The 14856-nt window shown below is 53.7% G+C and overlaps 1 protein-coding gene across 2 annotated transcripts in view; it reads right to left on the bottom strand.

Annotated features, from left to right (window-relative positions):
- Positions 1 to 14457, bottom strand: part of NOTCH4 (notch receptor 4) — a 28927-nt gene extending 14470 nt beyond the window's left edge. Inside the window, exons 1-18 of one of the 2 annotated variants that reach the window (XM_055264725.2) lie at positions 14249 to 14457; positions 13398 to 13479; positions 12904 to 13199; positions 11377 to 11724; positions 11154 to 11276; positions 10803 to 11039; positions 10527 to 10682; positions 9990 to 10184; positions 8398 to 8511; positions 7551 to 7664; positions 7343 to 7465; positions 5577 to 5736; positions 4455 to 4600; positions 4033 to 4185; positions 3485 to 3602; positions 3172 to 3259; positions 2823 to 2976; positions 1149 to 1333 (exon numbers count right to left, since the gene is read on the bottom strand). In XM_055264725.2, coding sequence (XP_055120700.2) covers positions 1149 to 1333; positions 2823 to 2976; positions 3172 to 3259; positions 3485 to 3602; positions 4033 to 4185; positions 4455 to 4600; positions 5577 to 5736; positions 7343 to 7465; positions 7551 to 7664; positions 8398 to 8511; positions 9990 to 10184; positions 10527 to 10682; positions 10803 to 11039; positions 11154 to 11276; positions 11377 to 11724; positions 12904 to 13199; positions 13398 to 13479; positions 14249 to 14318 — 2862 coding nt within the window. In that variant the 5' untranslated portion in view covers positions 14319 to 14457. The remainder of the gene's footprint in view (positions 1 to 1148; positions 1334 to 2822; positions 2977 to 3171; positions 3260 to 3484; positions 3603 to 4032; positions 4186 to 4454; positions 4601 to 5576; positions 5737 to 7342; positions 7466 to 7550; positions 7665 to 8397; positions 8512 to 9989; positions 10185 to 10526; positions 10683 to 10802; positions 11040 to 11153; positions 11277 to 11376; positions 11725 to 12903; positions 13200 to 13397; positions 13480 to 14248) is intronic. The other variant, XM_055264726.2, reaches the window with a different exon arrangement.
- Positions 14458 to 14856: the final 399 nt, after the last annotated feature.

The following is a 14856-nucleotide window of genomic DNA, read 5'->3' as shown; positions in this document are numbered from 1 at the left end:
CACATGTGGCCAGGTGCGGTGGCTCATACCTGTAATCTTACCACTTTGGCAGGCTGAGCGGGTGGATCACCTGAGGTCAGGAGTTCTGAGACCAGCCTGCCTAACATGGTGAAACCCCATCTCTACTAAAAATACGAAAATTAGCCAGGCGTGGTGGTGCGTGCCTGTAATCCCAGCTACTCGAGAGGCTGAGACATGAGAACTGCTTGAACCTGGGAGGCGGGGGTTGCCGTGAGCCAAGATCGTGCCACTGCACTTCAGCTGGGGGGATAGAGTGATTCTGTCTCCAAAAACGAAAAAAAAAAAACCCCCAAAACTCACATGTACCCCATATATATGTACGACTACCGTTCGTCAATAACAAAAGAAAATAAAATAGCAACCACACAGACACAAAAGTTGTGGTTCTGAGCATATGAATCAGGCTGCTTAGACTTGAATGCCAGCTTTGCCTCTCTCGGCTTAGTGACCTGGACCGCGAAGAAGAGGCCCTAACCCAGCCTGGGGAGAAGTTAGGGACATCTTCCTGAGGAAGGTACCTCCTTAACACTAGCCCGTGGAGGAGGGGTTGGGAAGGCCATTCCAGGTAGTGTCAATAGCAGAGATAAAGGCTGAGAGGCAAGAATCAGTATGGGGCATGTGGCAAAGTCAGCAGCAGTTTTGTGTTGCAGGAGCAGAGTGTAGAAGGGTGGGATGGGGAGAGCTGAGGCCTGAGAGGCAGGCAGGGCTGGGTCATGCAGGCCTTGGACTTTATTCTGAATGAGGCGGGCAGCCCCTGAAGGTTCAGCAGGGGAGAGACAGGTCAACTGGACATTTTCAGTAGAGTACCCTGGCCACGGGGTAAAGGCTGAACCTATAGAAGGACAAGTGTGGAGGCAGGGACGATAGTTAGGAGGCTGATGCAAGTATCTACCTGGAACGCAACAAAGGTCAGGACTCAGGCAGTGGGACAAAGGGCGAAGGTGAAAGCACAGACTTGAGAAAACTTCAGGAGATAAAGTGGCATGACTTTGTGGTTAGTTGGGTGTGTGGGGTTAAAAAAAAAAAAGGGAGGAGAAATGGATGCATTAGGTCTTCCCTCAATCACTACTGTCTCCCATCCAGCCCCCCCTTGTCTTTCCTCCCCCTTCTCCTGCAGACCCTCTCACCTGGCAGAGATACCCACTGGGCTGGGCCATGCAGGTGGCACCATTCTGGCAAGGCCTGGACTCACATGGGTTCACATGATCCTGGCACAGGCTGCCTTGGAATCCAGGGGGGCAGTGGCAGAAATAGGAGGGGCCACTGTCGACACAGAGGCCTCCATTGTGGCAAAGCGAAGAGACGTCTATGCCTGGGGAGAGAGACAAACAGGGATATACAAAGATAAGTGGGGGCTGGGCGCCGTGGCTCACGCCTGTAATCCCAGCACTTTGGGAGGCCGAGGCAGGTGGATCACCAGGTCAGGAGTTTGAGACCAGCCTGGCAAACATGGTGAAACCCCGTCACTACTAAAAATACAAAATATTGGTTGGGCGTTGTGGCAGGCGCCTGTAGTCCCAGCTACTTGGGAGGCTGAGGCAGGAGAATCACTTGAACCTGGGCGGCACAGGTTGTAGTGAGCCGAAATCGTGCCATTGCACTCCAGCCTGGGCTATAGGGCAAGACTCCATCTCAAAAATACAAACAAACAAAAGCGCTAAGTGGGGATGTGGCCGGGCACGGTGGCTCACACCTGTAATCCCAGCACTTTGGGAGGCTGAGACGGGTGGATCACTGAGGTTAGGAGTTCGAGACCAGTCTGGCCAACATGATGAAACCCCATCTCTACTAAAAATTCAAAAAAAAAAAATTAGCTGAGCATGGTGGCACACGAATCCCAGCTACTTGGGAAGCTGAGGCAGGAGAATCACTTGAACCTAGGAGGTGGAGGTTGCAGTGAGCTGAAATCGTGCCACTGCACTCCACCCTGGGTGACAGACTGGGACTCCATCTCAAAAAAAAAAAAAAAAAATAAGGTAAGTGGGGAGGAGGAAGGATATATTCAGGGCCCAATCTCTGGGTGTAGAGGCCTTTACCTTGGGGACCACTAACATTCCTGGATGGAGACTGGTCTGGGCCCAAGGAGTTAATAACTCCTGGCACTGAAGAAATTAGAATGAGTTTTACCTCTCTCCTCACCCTTTCTGCCAGAATATTGGAGACATACCTCTAAAGCTTATCATAGTGTTAAAGCAACTGTTTTCTTGGCTTAAAACAAGGCTTGAGCAAGAAATAATTCAAGGTATGCCTCAGGTGAGGACATGTGGCTTAAGTCTGTCCCCTGAGTTCCGCATTCCTTTAATGTTCTCTCCCTGTGATTCCCATCAGCTATCCCTTAACTGCATCATAGTCTCTTTCCTAAGCTCTTCTCATATCAGACCTTATTTTAGTGTCATTTTACGAAGAGGTTGGCGTGACATCGAAGTGAGTGGGGTGGGGTGAAATGCGTTGAGTGTAGCTGGATTAAGTGTGGTCCACTCTGCCTGGGTTATGATGATCAGAACAGAGTTGAGTTGCTCCACGTTGAGTCATGTCCCCCATGGTTTGGTTAAACTGGAATCCTGTGGAATGGGCTGGTTGGTGTTGCTTGAATTGTGTTAAATGAGGTAACAGGAATTGTGTTAGGCTTCTCTGATTGCACAGTTCAACACCTGTGCAATCAAGAACTGATTTGTCTGTGTGGTTTTGATTCTCAGGTGGTTGTTTCGGCCAAAGGTTGTGTGGAAGCCCGCAGGAATGGGGCAGGTGAGAACACCCATGTTTTCTTCATCTGCTCTCCAGTCAGTGCTGGGGTTGGTTACCTTGGCTCAGCGCAGCCTTCTGGCAGGAGGACAGTGGAAGGCTGCAGAGAGGCCCGGTCCATCCCTGGAGGCACAAGCAGTGGAAGGAGGGCCCAGTCTGGAGGCAGTGGGAATTGCGTGGGCAGGGCTTCTGGGCACATAAGTCCATCAGAGTCTGAGGGGTGGGAGGGAGCGTGAGGCAGGACACAGCATCAGATTCCCAGCCCAGAGATGGTCCTCTGTCCACTCCAGCTCCTCGAAATCCCTCACTTCAAAAACTTTCTCCTGAATGGCTGGGACCAGGTGACCCTCCCTGTTTTCCCTCCCAGCCACTTCCCTTCTCAGCACGCCTGGCTTCAATGGCCCTCACCTGGCAGCTGCCTCCGGTGTAGCCAGTGGGGCAGAGGCAGCGGGGACCCTGAGGGCTGTCCTGGCAGGTTGCCCTATTCCTACAGGGACTGAACAAGACAGAGACAGGGCATGATAGGAAGAAGTTCAGGAAACAAGGGGAAGGTAGTGTGTGATGTTGTCGGGAGGCAACCACAGGGAGGTGGCAAGCGAGGAGGGAAGGCGGAACGAGGGGTGTGGGGTGGGAGGCAGCCTGGAGCCCAGGGGGAGATGAGAGGAGGGGTGGGAAGGCTGAGGGGCTTTCTCCCTTCTAGGAGTCTTTGGGCCCTGCTCACCTGTCTGCACAGCTGGGGCGGATCTTTCCCTCACAGCGTGGGCCCTGGAAGCCCATGGCACAGAGGCAGGAGAAGGTGCCAGGCCTGTTCACACAGGTACCCCCATTGAAGCACGGGGCTGGAGAGAGGAGGCTGTGAGGGTTTGGGTTCCTTGCCTGTAACCTGGCCTGTGACCTCAGTCACACTGTACATAGGACATACACGCCCCCATCAAAACAACAGCTCACTGCCATCCAATTAATTTTTATTTATATGATACTTAATTTTTTTTAGATAGGGTCTTGCTCTGTTACTCAGGCAGTGGTGCCGTCACAGCTCACTGCAGCCTCAACCTTCTGGGCTCAAGTCATCCTCCCACCTCAGCCTCCCGAGTATCTGAGACTACAGGCCTTAGCCACTGTGTGCCCAGCTAATTTAGAGATGGAGTTTCATTATGTTTCCCAGGCTGGTCTGTCCAATTAAAGTTTAAAAAATATGACACAAGCATACTCTCCCCAGTTCCTCCATTCTCCTGTGGCCTCCAGCCCCATGACACAGTGGGCACTCACCAGACACACAGTAGTCAGTGCTGGTTTGGCACTGGGTCCCTGTGTGGCTTGGAGGGCAGGTGCAGTAGTAGCCTCCAGGGCTAGGGTTGCAGGAGCCACCATTGAGACATGGCCCTGAGTGACAAGCTGTCATCTCCTCACTACAGGTGGGTCCTGAAGGAAACAGGTGGGGACTGAGAAAGGGTGTCCTCCTTCCCTCCCTCCATTCTCCTCCTCTTTCCTTTTCCTTCCCTTCCTCATCCCCAACCCTATTATTCTCTCCCATCAACCTCCTTTCTCACTACCTCCCACACATCACCCGTGTCCCCTGCAGCCCAGTTCTCCTTAGTGGTGACTGAGACTCAGGGCCCGTGGTCACCTGCCTTATCCTTGAGTTAGGGGGTGACCAGCACAGGGTGTATATGGTTTAGGGAGGGTCTCACCTGTGTAGCCTGTAGGGCAGGTGCAGTTGTAGCCAGAGGCCTGGGGGTAGCAGGTCCCCCCATGGGCACAGGGTGCAGAGATGCAGCCCCCTAGCTCTGCCTCACACTCTGGCCCCGTCCAACCCACGTCACACACACATGAGGATCTGGTTGTAAAGCGAAAGGGGAGGGTTTTTCTCTTCTCCTACTGCATCTGTTCCCCTCCCTGCTGCCTGGACCCCTATGACTTCTTCTTTTGGCCCTGAGATTCTGGCCTCTTTCTTCAGTGACTTTGCTCTCAGCACCGCCCCCATCCTCCCGAACACCTGCTCATTTTCTCCAACTAGATATGTGCATATCTATGTATATATATATATATATATATATATATATATATATATATATATATTTTCTTTGTGTAACTTGCTTATTTTCTGTCTTTCTTCATTAGAATGAAAGCTCCATGAGAGCAGTTGCTTTATCTCTTTTGCTTTGTGTTTCCCCCAGGGCCTGGAACAGTAGCCACACAAAGTAGGTGCTCAGCAGATTTTTTTTTTTTTTTTTGAGATGGAGTCTTGCTCTGTCACCCAGGCTGGAGTGCAGTGGCATGATCTTGGCTCACTGCAACCTCCGCCTCTTGGGTTCAAGCGATCCTTCCGCTTCAGCCTCCCAAGTAGCTAGGATTACAGGTGCGCCACCATGCCCAGCTAATTTTTGCGTTTTCAGTAGCTACAGGGTTTCACCATGTTGGCCAGGCTGGTGTTGAACTGCTGATCTCAGGTGATCTGCCCACCTCGGTCTCCCAAAGTGCTGGGATTACCAGCATGAGACCGTAATTAGCACTGCGACTGGCCTCAGCAGATATTTTTCTAATGAATGATTAATTCGCCCTGGGATTTAATGCTCTTCTTTCTGCTCTGACCCCCTGGTCCTCTGTTTCCACCGGTTTTTGTGGACTCTATTCTCCTTGGATAACACTTACCAGTTGACCCTCCCACTGCCTTGCCCCAAGAACTTTGCCATCTCCTTCCTTTTCCTCACTGGTCATCTCTCACAGACCTACATCTCACTGGCTGTCTTCTCCTGTCCTAGCGAAGGGAGCCCAAAGGAGGGGGCAGATGGGGAGGGCCTGGAAGATGTTACCTCTGGCAGTGCCCATGGTGGCAGGTGCAGTTGTCCTCAGGTGGGGCACAGCCAGGACTTCCATCAGGACAGAGGCAGTTGGCCTTGTCTTTCTGGTCCTTACATATCTGCTTGGGCTGGCACAGGTTGGGAGCACACAGGGGAACCTCACAGAGCTGGCCTGGGATGGGAAGATGGGTCAAAAAGAAAACAGCTCCTCCACATCCTTCACTGGGCCAAAAGCCACTTCTTATGCTTGCCTTACTCACTCCCCATGAACCCGTGAACCTGTCCTTCAATGGGTCCCTATTGCCTTTAAGATATTGTTTAACTTTCTCGGAATGATACGCACAGTCCCACAGGACATGACATTTGTACAACAGCTGCGTTTCTCATCCTTGCCTTGCTGTACCCTTAACTCTGGCTTTCTTACAGTTCCTTAAATGGGGTGGGCTTTTCTTCCGTCTGTGTCTTTGCACATGCAGTTATCTCCAGCTAAAACATGCTATCTGGCACTCTATTTAGACAAACTCCTGCCCATCCATCTTTCTTTCTTTCTCTCTTTTCCTCATTTCCTCCTTTCCTCCTTTCCTTCATTTCCTTCCCTTCCTTCCCTTCCTTCCCTTCCTTCCTTCCTTCCTTCCTTCCTTCCTTCCTTCCTTCCTTCCTTCCTTCTTTCCTTCCTTCCTTCCTTCTTTTTTTTTTTTTTTTTTTTGAGATGGAATCTTGCTCTGTCACCCAGGCTGGAGTGCAGTGGAGTGATCTCCGCTGGCTGCAACCACTGCTTCCTGGGTTCAAGCTATTCTGCCTCAGCCTCCCCAGTAGCTGGGATTACAGGCGCCCGCCACCATGCCCGGCTAATTTTTGTATTTTGTACTTTTTTTTTTGAGATGGAATCTTGCTCTGTCACCCAGGCTGGAGTGCAGTGGCGCGATCTCGGCTCACTGCAAGCTCCACCTCCTGGGTTCACGCCATTCTCCTGCCTCAGCCTCCGGAGTAGCTGGGACTACAGGCGCCCGCCACCACGCCCGGTTAATTTTTTGTATTTTTAGTTGAGACGGGGTTTCACCGTGTTAGCCAGGATAGTCTTGATCTCCTGACTTCATGATCCACCCACCTCGGCCTCCCAAAGTGTAATTTTTGTATTTTTAATAGAGACGAGGTTTCACCATGTTGGCCGGGCTGGTCTCGAACTCCTAATCTCGGGTGATCCACCTGCCTTGGCTTCCCAAAGTGCTGGGACTACAGGCACGAGCCACCGCGCCCAGCCTCTGCTTATCTTTCAAGACTCGTCTTAGCCATCACCTCCTCCATTTTTAGTCTGGGTTGGCTGGCCCTCTGTGCTCTTGTAACATCCTGCACATTTTTCTCTCAGAGCACCTCTGTGGGCTATAACCAACAGGAGACTTGTTGGTCTCTCTGTATTAGACTTGAAGTCACATGAGGATGGCAACTGTCTTACTCAGGTTTGCCTCTGCATCTGGCATAGTAGGCACTTAGTAAGTGCTTGCTGAATAAGCAAGTGAATGCCTTTTCTTTGAGCCCCATCCTCTGCTCCCAAGCCGCAATCACACCATTTACATTGGGCCCATGTGGGCCTTATGGTAACCCCTGCCCTTGTCCCCATGGTTGTACAATTGTGCAGGTTTTACACTAAATAACTTTAAGGGATACCATTCTCATTCTACTCTCACATCCCAACCATCAAACACCCACCAATGAACTCTGCCCCAACCCAAATGGAATAAAATATTCTGCCAGTTCTCTCCAATGCCTCCCCTGCTAACCTGTGAAACCAGAGGGGCAGAGGCAAAAGAAGGCTCCTGGAAGATCAAGGCAGCTGGCTCCAACGGGACATGGGTCACTCAGGCACTCATCCACCTCTGTTTGACAGCGTGGCCCTTCAAAGCCTGTGGCACAGCAGGAAGGTCAGGGACCTGCACAGATGTCTGCCTCCTGCCCCCGCTGTCCCCCACAGTGTGTGCCCCAGTTTACCTGGGAGACATTTGCAGTGGAAGGCTCCAGGCTGGTCCTGGCACTGCCCACCATTGGCACAGGGAGAGCTTCTGCACTCATCGATATCCTCCTCACATCGGGTGCCAGCGAATCCTGGTGGGGCGGAAGTGGGTGGGGAGAGGAGGCCAAGGTCATCGAGGGAGGCACAGCATGGCGCCTTCCCTTGCCAGGAAAGGTGAACTTGCAGAGCTTCCCAGAGAAGACACCTGGGGCGGGTGGGCATGGGGTGACAGGAGACTGATGCAGAAAAGGTGAAGCTCAGTAACCTGACAGCTGTGTCACTTTGGGCAAGCTGGTCAACCCTCTAGGCCCCAGTTTCCTGTTCGTTCTGTGTAAAAGGGTAATAATAATGGAACCTACCTCATAGTACTGTTAAAAAGATTAAATGACATAACGCCTGAAAAGTACTCAGCCAAATGGCTAGCCTGGAGTAAGTGGTGAATAAATGTAGTTATTATAATAGCAGGGGACAGACGGGTGTCCGGTGAGGCTGGAGAAGAAAGGCTTGGGGCAGCTTTCCCTGGGTTTATGATGAGAGTGCCAAGACCAGCCTGGGACCTCAACATGCATACACAGAGGCTGTGCAGGAGGGCTGGAAAGGAGGGATCTTTGGGTGATTTGGCAGGACAGAGATGAGAATAGGCAAGTAAGCAAGGGAAGATTTGGGGATATAACAGTAGAGATTTTGGGGAGAAAAGACAGATTTGGAGGACTCCTTGGCTAGGCTAGAGAGAGCTTCAAGAGGCCTTGGGTGATTACTGGGCCTGAACTCTGCAGGTTCAGAGGCCTGGGGTCTGAGGGTGGCCAGAGAGGCATCTGTACTCACCAGGCAGGCAGATGCACTGGAAGCCGTTGAGCAGGTCATGGCAATCCGCGTGGTTCAGGCAGGGAGCTGAGGCACACTCGTTGGTCTCCACCTCACAGAGCTGCCCTTCTAAGCCTGGGGACATGGGGGTCATGAGGGCTGTGGCTCAGCCAGGTCTGCCCGGGAGACCTGTGTTCTAGAATTGGCCCTGCTCCTGACTTGCCCCACTCAGGCGGTCCTCCCCCGAGGTGCTTTCTGCATGGGGTTGAACAAGATGAACCCTGAGGCCCCGCTGCTTTGCAGTGTGTGGCCCTGCTCCTTGAGGTGTGAAAGGCCAGGGAACAGGGTGCTTGCTGGGGACCTGCGGGAGGACTGCAAGGCTTTTTTGTGGTCATTCCTGTGTATATAGAGGGCGGGGCTCACCAGGGCAGGCTGATCAGCCTGGAGGACCTCAGGGTACAAATAGGAATAAATTGGCTTGGAGAATGAGTCCCGCCTCTTGTTCTGCCTGGGCGGGCCTCCATGCCAGGGAGAACGGAGATCCCAAAGTGGAGGAATTTGAAGTGCATCTGGGAAGCTTGTTGCTCCTATATTTGTCCCGTTGCTTCGGGTTCATCCTGGTCTCCACTGTCTCATCCTGAATTGAGGTGGGATCAACCTCTGGACCTTGGCTTCCTTTCTCTTCTTGCCTGAGGAGTCTGCTTCTGAAGCTCCTTGATATCTACAACGTTGTCCCTTGGGTTACCGAACCATTTTCTCTTATTCCTCTATGATTGTCTGTGCGGTGACCAGAGCCAGTATCTTTGGGTGCCGCTCAGTTTAGAAAGTCAATATGGGCTAGCGGTTATAATTGTTGAAGCCCTTGGTTTGAATCTCAGCTCTGCCACTTGCTAGCTGGGTGACCTTGGACAAGTCACTTAAACTCTCTGTGCCTCAGTTTCTTCAGTTATAAAATGGGCAGTGCTGACCTCATAGGGTTATTGTAATAAGTAGATGAGACAATGCCTGTAAGATGCCCAGACAGTACCTGGCATAAAGTTGGCGATTGTTTTTCTGATTTCATTCAGCTCCTTGATGTTGGCTCTGTTGCTCTCTCCCTGGGGCGGCTTTTCCCCCTTAAAACTAGCCTGGAGGTCGGTGCTGTCTTGCAGCAGTTTTTTTCTTGTTGTACCAGATTTTCCTGTTGTATCACAGGGCTTCTGGGATTTTAAGGGATTACCTTGAATCTCTACATAGGAGAATTTCTATGATTAGAGGGAGTATTCTGGGTTGACCTGAGCAAAGGCTGCGGCACAGAAAGTTTATGAACTGCTCTTTTACCCTCTCTTGCTGGGCTGTACAGTGGACCAGGTTGTGCAGCCTCTATGACGACCATGAAATGAATGGCAGCTCCCTCCCAAATTGAGGAATGCATAACCTCACTACCATCTGTGGTAAGCCTTCTCCTAGGGGTCACGGCTGTCCCTGGGTTTTCATCTGGGGGTAGAGAGAGAAGCATCTGTGGTAACTTATGCCAATTGGCCTGAGGCTGTCCTTACCCTGGAGGGGGCATTCCTAGTGGGTTCAGGACTAGTTCCCTGTTTTCCCCACCCAAGGCCGCACCCAGCTGGTACCTGGTGGGCAGAGGCAGTGAAAGGTGGCAAGCAGGTCCAGACAGGTGCTCCCTGGGTGGCAGGGCTGGGAGAGGCACTCATTGTGATCAGCCTCACAACGGGAGCCCGTGTAGCCAGGTGGACAGAGGCAGTTGAAGGAGCCAGGAGTGTTGAGGCAGGAACCACCATGTTCACAGGGACTTGGACCTTGTTGGGCTGGGAGGAGAGAAGAGCTGGGAGTCCACAGGGGTCAGGGCGGGAAGGGCAAGGAGGTCAGACTGTCAGGGAAGGTGTGGGGGCCTGCGTGTGGCAGACGAGACCAAATTGGGGAAGGGGCTTGTGTCTTTAAGATGGAGAGGAAATAAGGGACCAAATTCACGGGGACTGAGGGGCTGAGCATTGGAGAGAGGGTCATGTAGGCAAGAGATGCCAAATCTGGGCAAATTCGAGGAAAAAGATGTTTGGTTTTTTAATTGGAAAAGCAATCTGCCCTTTTCTGTCTTCAGTGCAGAGGCCTGTCTGAGGCTCAGAGAGGCTCTGAAGTGGGAGTGGCCTCACCCATCAGACACTCGTCCAGGTCCTGGTGGCAGGTGGGCCCCGAATAGCCAGGCTGACACAGGCAGAGTGTGGAGCCTGTGAGGGGGTTGGTGCTGCACTGGGCATCCCCATGGCACGGCTGGCTCAGACACATGTCTTCCAAGTGGCACAGGAGTCCTGGAGGGGTAAGAGGGGGTGAGGCTCTCAGAGGCCACTTGAAGCTCCTAGCAGTCCTCCTGGTACTTCTCTCACCCTCCTTCTCTACCTCCCACCTCCTGATACCCTCTACCCCCATACCTGTGCGTCCAGGTGGGCAGAGGCAGGAGAAAGAGCCCACCCGGTCAATGCAGGTGGATCCCGGGGCACAGGTGGCAGCAATACAGTCATCCAGGTTCTCCTCACAGCTTGTGCCCCCCCAGCCACTCACGCACACGCAGTGAAAGCTCCCAGCAGAGTTCTGGCAGGTGCCCCCATTTCTGCAGTGGGGGGGACCCTGGGTCTCACACTCATCCACATCTTCGGAGCAATCCCAGCCTGCAGGGGGTTGGGAAGGGAACAAGGGCTAAGGCTGGGAGCCCTATGAGTAGGGGAGGCCAGGGGCCAACTCTCTGGGCCATGGGTGTCATGAATGTGGCTTAAACAACTCACCTGTCCAGGTTTCTGGGCAGAGGCAGGTGTAGGTGTCCAGCCCATCTTGGCAAGTGCCCCCATTCTGACATTGGTGGCTGACACAGTTGTCTGGATTCACCTCACAGTCCGGGCCTATGAAACCTGACAGGGTCAGGGGATCAGCTGGGGGAGGGGGATCCAAGGGAGACATCCTGCCCTGCCCAGAGAGAGGGGCGGCCGGAGATCCCCTGTGAGGACACACCTGGAGGACAGAGGCAGAGGTGAAAGGTGGAGTCTTTCCCTGGCATCAGCTGGCAGGTGCCCCCATTCGAACATCCCCTAGGAGGGCAGGGTCCTGCCCGCAGCTCACAACGTGGACCCTCCCGCCCCACAGGGCAGAGGCACTGGAAGGAGCCCAGGGTGTTATGGCAGGAGGTGCCTTTGGGGCAGGGTCCTGGGTCCTGGAAGCACTCGTTGACATCACGTTCACAGGCATGGCCCTCGAAGCCCGGTGGGCAGTGGCACTGGATCTGGGGGTACGTGGCCAGACACACCCCTCCATTAACACATGGGTTGGCTGAGCAGAAGTCCCGAAGCTGGCACTGATCACCTGAGGCAGAGGACAGAGGGAGCCATTTCTAGCATTGAATGAATTCTAGCCCATCTGAGGTTACCCAGTGCTCATTCTGGATTATCTCTGGGTCTCATTTTCATATTTCCTTCCCTTTATTACCACACTCTCTTTGCTCTGTTCCATCACCCCTGCTCTCAGTGATGTCATGGCTTGGGAGGGTCTCTCTGGAGTGACCATATCTTCTAAAGTGATGATGAGAGTATTGCAAATTGGCCTTGCCTGAGAAAATCGGATGTGGGTGATCTTGGGGGAGGTGAAAAGCACCCCACGTCTGCAGGCAGGAGACTCAGGTGGCACCTTGCTGTGCCACAACTGGTTGTATACCCTTGGGTGAGCCACTTTGCCTTTCTGATCCTGATTTCCTAAACTTTAAGTGGGTTTAGGCACCTGGAGATTCACTTCACAGTCCATGTGCACCAGTGGTAATGGCGGCAGCAGTGGAGGTGCCAGGTGCTGAGCTGAGCAAGCACTTCCTGAGCATCGGCTCCTTGTGTCCTCTCAGCAACCTTATGAAGTGTGGCCATTACTCTCCCTGTTTGTCAGCTGACAACTGAACACCAGAAAGCTAAAATATCTTATATGAGGTCATGTAGCTGGTCAGTGGCAGAGCTGGCATTTGGATCCAGGGGCTGGCCCAGAGCCCCTAGTCTGAAGCACTAAGCTTGCCCCAGGGTTACACCCCTCCTCCTGGGGCGGCCCCCACTCCACTCTCTGGGTCACATCCCTCCTTCCCGGTGTGCCTCCCACCACTGCAGTTTTCTCAGGTGATATAATGGCTCCCTCCACTCAGAATGGGAGCCATTCAGATGTTCAGAATGCAAAAGCCTGGAGGACCCCTGGTATGCAGAGCAATGACCCTCTAGCTGCTAGGCAGGGGGGAGATTAAGGGGGCTAGGATAGGCATCAGGATGGTGCACAAAGGGGGCTCATGGCACCCTTAATTTGGAAATATTTTAACATTTTAGCAATCAGTACAACCATGCTGCTGAATGTTGGTCGTGGGTAAGTGGATTGCCAAGAATTGGCATGTTGATTCTCATGGCTTCTGTCTTCAAACGGCTTGCAGTTTCTCAGGCTCCAGTTCCATCTTCCCCACCCACAGCCTGGCCCGTTGCTCCTGCCTGTCCCCTCCTGGCCGCCCCCAGCAGCGCTTACCTGTCCATCCAGGCATGCAGGAGCATTGTGGGCGGCCCGAGGCCTGGATGTGGCAGCGGCCCCTTTTGGAACAGAAGGAGGGAGGACAAGGGTCTTCAAGCTGGGCCTGGCATCTCTCGCCAGTGAAGCCAGGGAGGCAAGTGCACAAGAAGCTGGGTGGCAATGGAGAGGGAGAGCTGAGGAGCCCTAGGGGAGCGGGAAGCAGGGCTTGGCAGCTGCCTCCATTGTGGCAGAGCTGGGCGTTCTGGCAGGGGTCAGGAAACTGGCACGTCTCACCCAGGAAGCCAGGGGCACACCTGGGCAGGGGAGGAGAGGAAAACTCACATCACTGGTCCCTCTTCCTATTCTTGCCCACTCCCTCCTCTGCCTTCATTTGTTTCCCTTCATCTCCTTCACTTCCTCCGTTTCTTCTTTGGTCTCACTTCCTCACCTCTCCCCCACTGCTCTCCCTCCCCCTTTCTCTCCAGTCTCCCACTCCTGCAAGGTACACTCACTGGCAGGTCCCTTGTCCCAGAGACAGGCTCAGGCAGGTGCCTCCATTGGCACAGGGTTCTGGGTAACTCCCACACAGCAGCCCTGAGGGTGGAGAGGCAGGCGCGGTGGAAGCCCTAGGTGCTGTGCCTCCACCTTTCCTCTTCTAGGTGCTCCTGAGAGACCTGCCCACAGCAGCTCCCACAGGTGCTCTAAACCACCTCTTCTTCACACCTGTCCCCACTCTCCACATGGTACCCAGCCCCAGCCCCAGTGCCCTCCATCCCAGTTACTAATCCCTACCCCCCTTTCCTGTTTATTCTCTGGCCTCCCAAGTCCAGGCTCGGACTCCATCTCTCGGAAGCAAGACAACAGGGGTCAGAAGAGGGGCGGAGGTGGCTCCCGGGAGGTGAATGGCTGAGACTTCGAAGAGATTTCCTCCCGGAAAGGCCCAGCATTGAGCCATCCGGGGGGTGGGGACAGCTAGACTAAGAAAGGGACTTAGTAGGCCTGACCTTTCATGTCCCCATCTCCTGCTTCCCTCTCATCTCTTCCCCAAGCAGGTGGTCAGTGTGTTCCCTCTTCCCCTCTTCCCTATGGCTGCAAGAGTCCTCCAGTGCCAGTGCTGACGAGGTTCTTCCTGGAGGTGGGCACCTTCTCACCCATCCCCCAGCAGTCACCACCCCTGGCACCAGGCCCAAAGCAGCTCCATGGGCAGAGTCGTCTTTCCCTGGAGGCCGTCTCTATTTGGGCAGTGAGAATCTCCTCCATCCAGCATCCCTCACATAGCCTGGGGCTTGGCCCTCTTCCCCCACCCCACTGGACATCCTCCTGAGGGAGATGGGTCCCCCACCTCACCCACGCCATGCCTCACCTCTGGTTATGACCACTGAGACACATAGCAGCAGCAGCAGCAGCAGCAGCAGCAGTGAAGGGGGCTGCATTCCAGAGCCCCTTCTCCAAGCCCCAGTCCCTGTCCCTCTTCAGGCAGGGACCCTCAGAGCTCTCACTGGGACAGGAGCCACCTCCTCTGCTCCCACTGCCCCTCTTCCTCCTCCTCGGCCTGCTGCAAGCCTCACGTCTGAGCTGTTTCCTGAGTCACACAATGTCCTGGACACCCTAGTAATGGGGGGCGGGGGAAGAGTGGAGGAACACTAGGGGGGATGAAGGAGGGGCCTTCTGTCCCTGACAACCCCTGGGGAAGTAGGGGGAAGTAGGACGGTGTGCCTGGAGGGCAGATGATAGGAGGGGAGCTACTTTGCACAGGGCAGCCACCTTGCAATTCTCCTGCCAGGGGCAGGACCTGGAAACAGGTTTTGGGTGGTTACAGAGTTCCGTATTCCTCCTCCCAGGAGAGGACGCTTAATTTGCCAGGTTATTACAGATGCTTCTCAGAGAACCTGCAACTTGTCATAATTTGAAACGACTCACCTTGGCAAAAGGAACCCAGGGGGCTTCTGGGCCTTATCTTGGCTCTTGCCA

This window comes from Symphalangus syndactylus, chromosome 23, assembly GCF_028878055.3.
Source record: "Symphalangus syndactylus isolate Jambi chromosome 23, NHGRI_mSymSyn1-v2.1_pri, whole genome shotgun sequence".
In the NCBI taxonomy this organism is placed as follows: Eukaryota; Metazoa; Chordata; class Mammalia; order Primates; family Hylobatidae; genus Symphalangus; species Symphalangus syndactylus.
The sequence above is the reverse complement of the archived record's forward strand: the minus strand, read 5'-3'. Positions and strand labels throughout refer to the sequence as shown.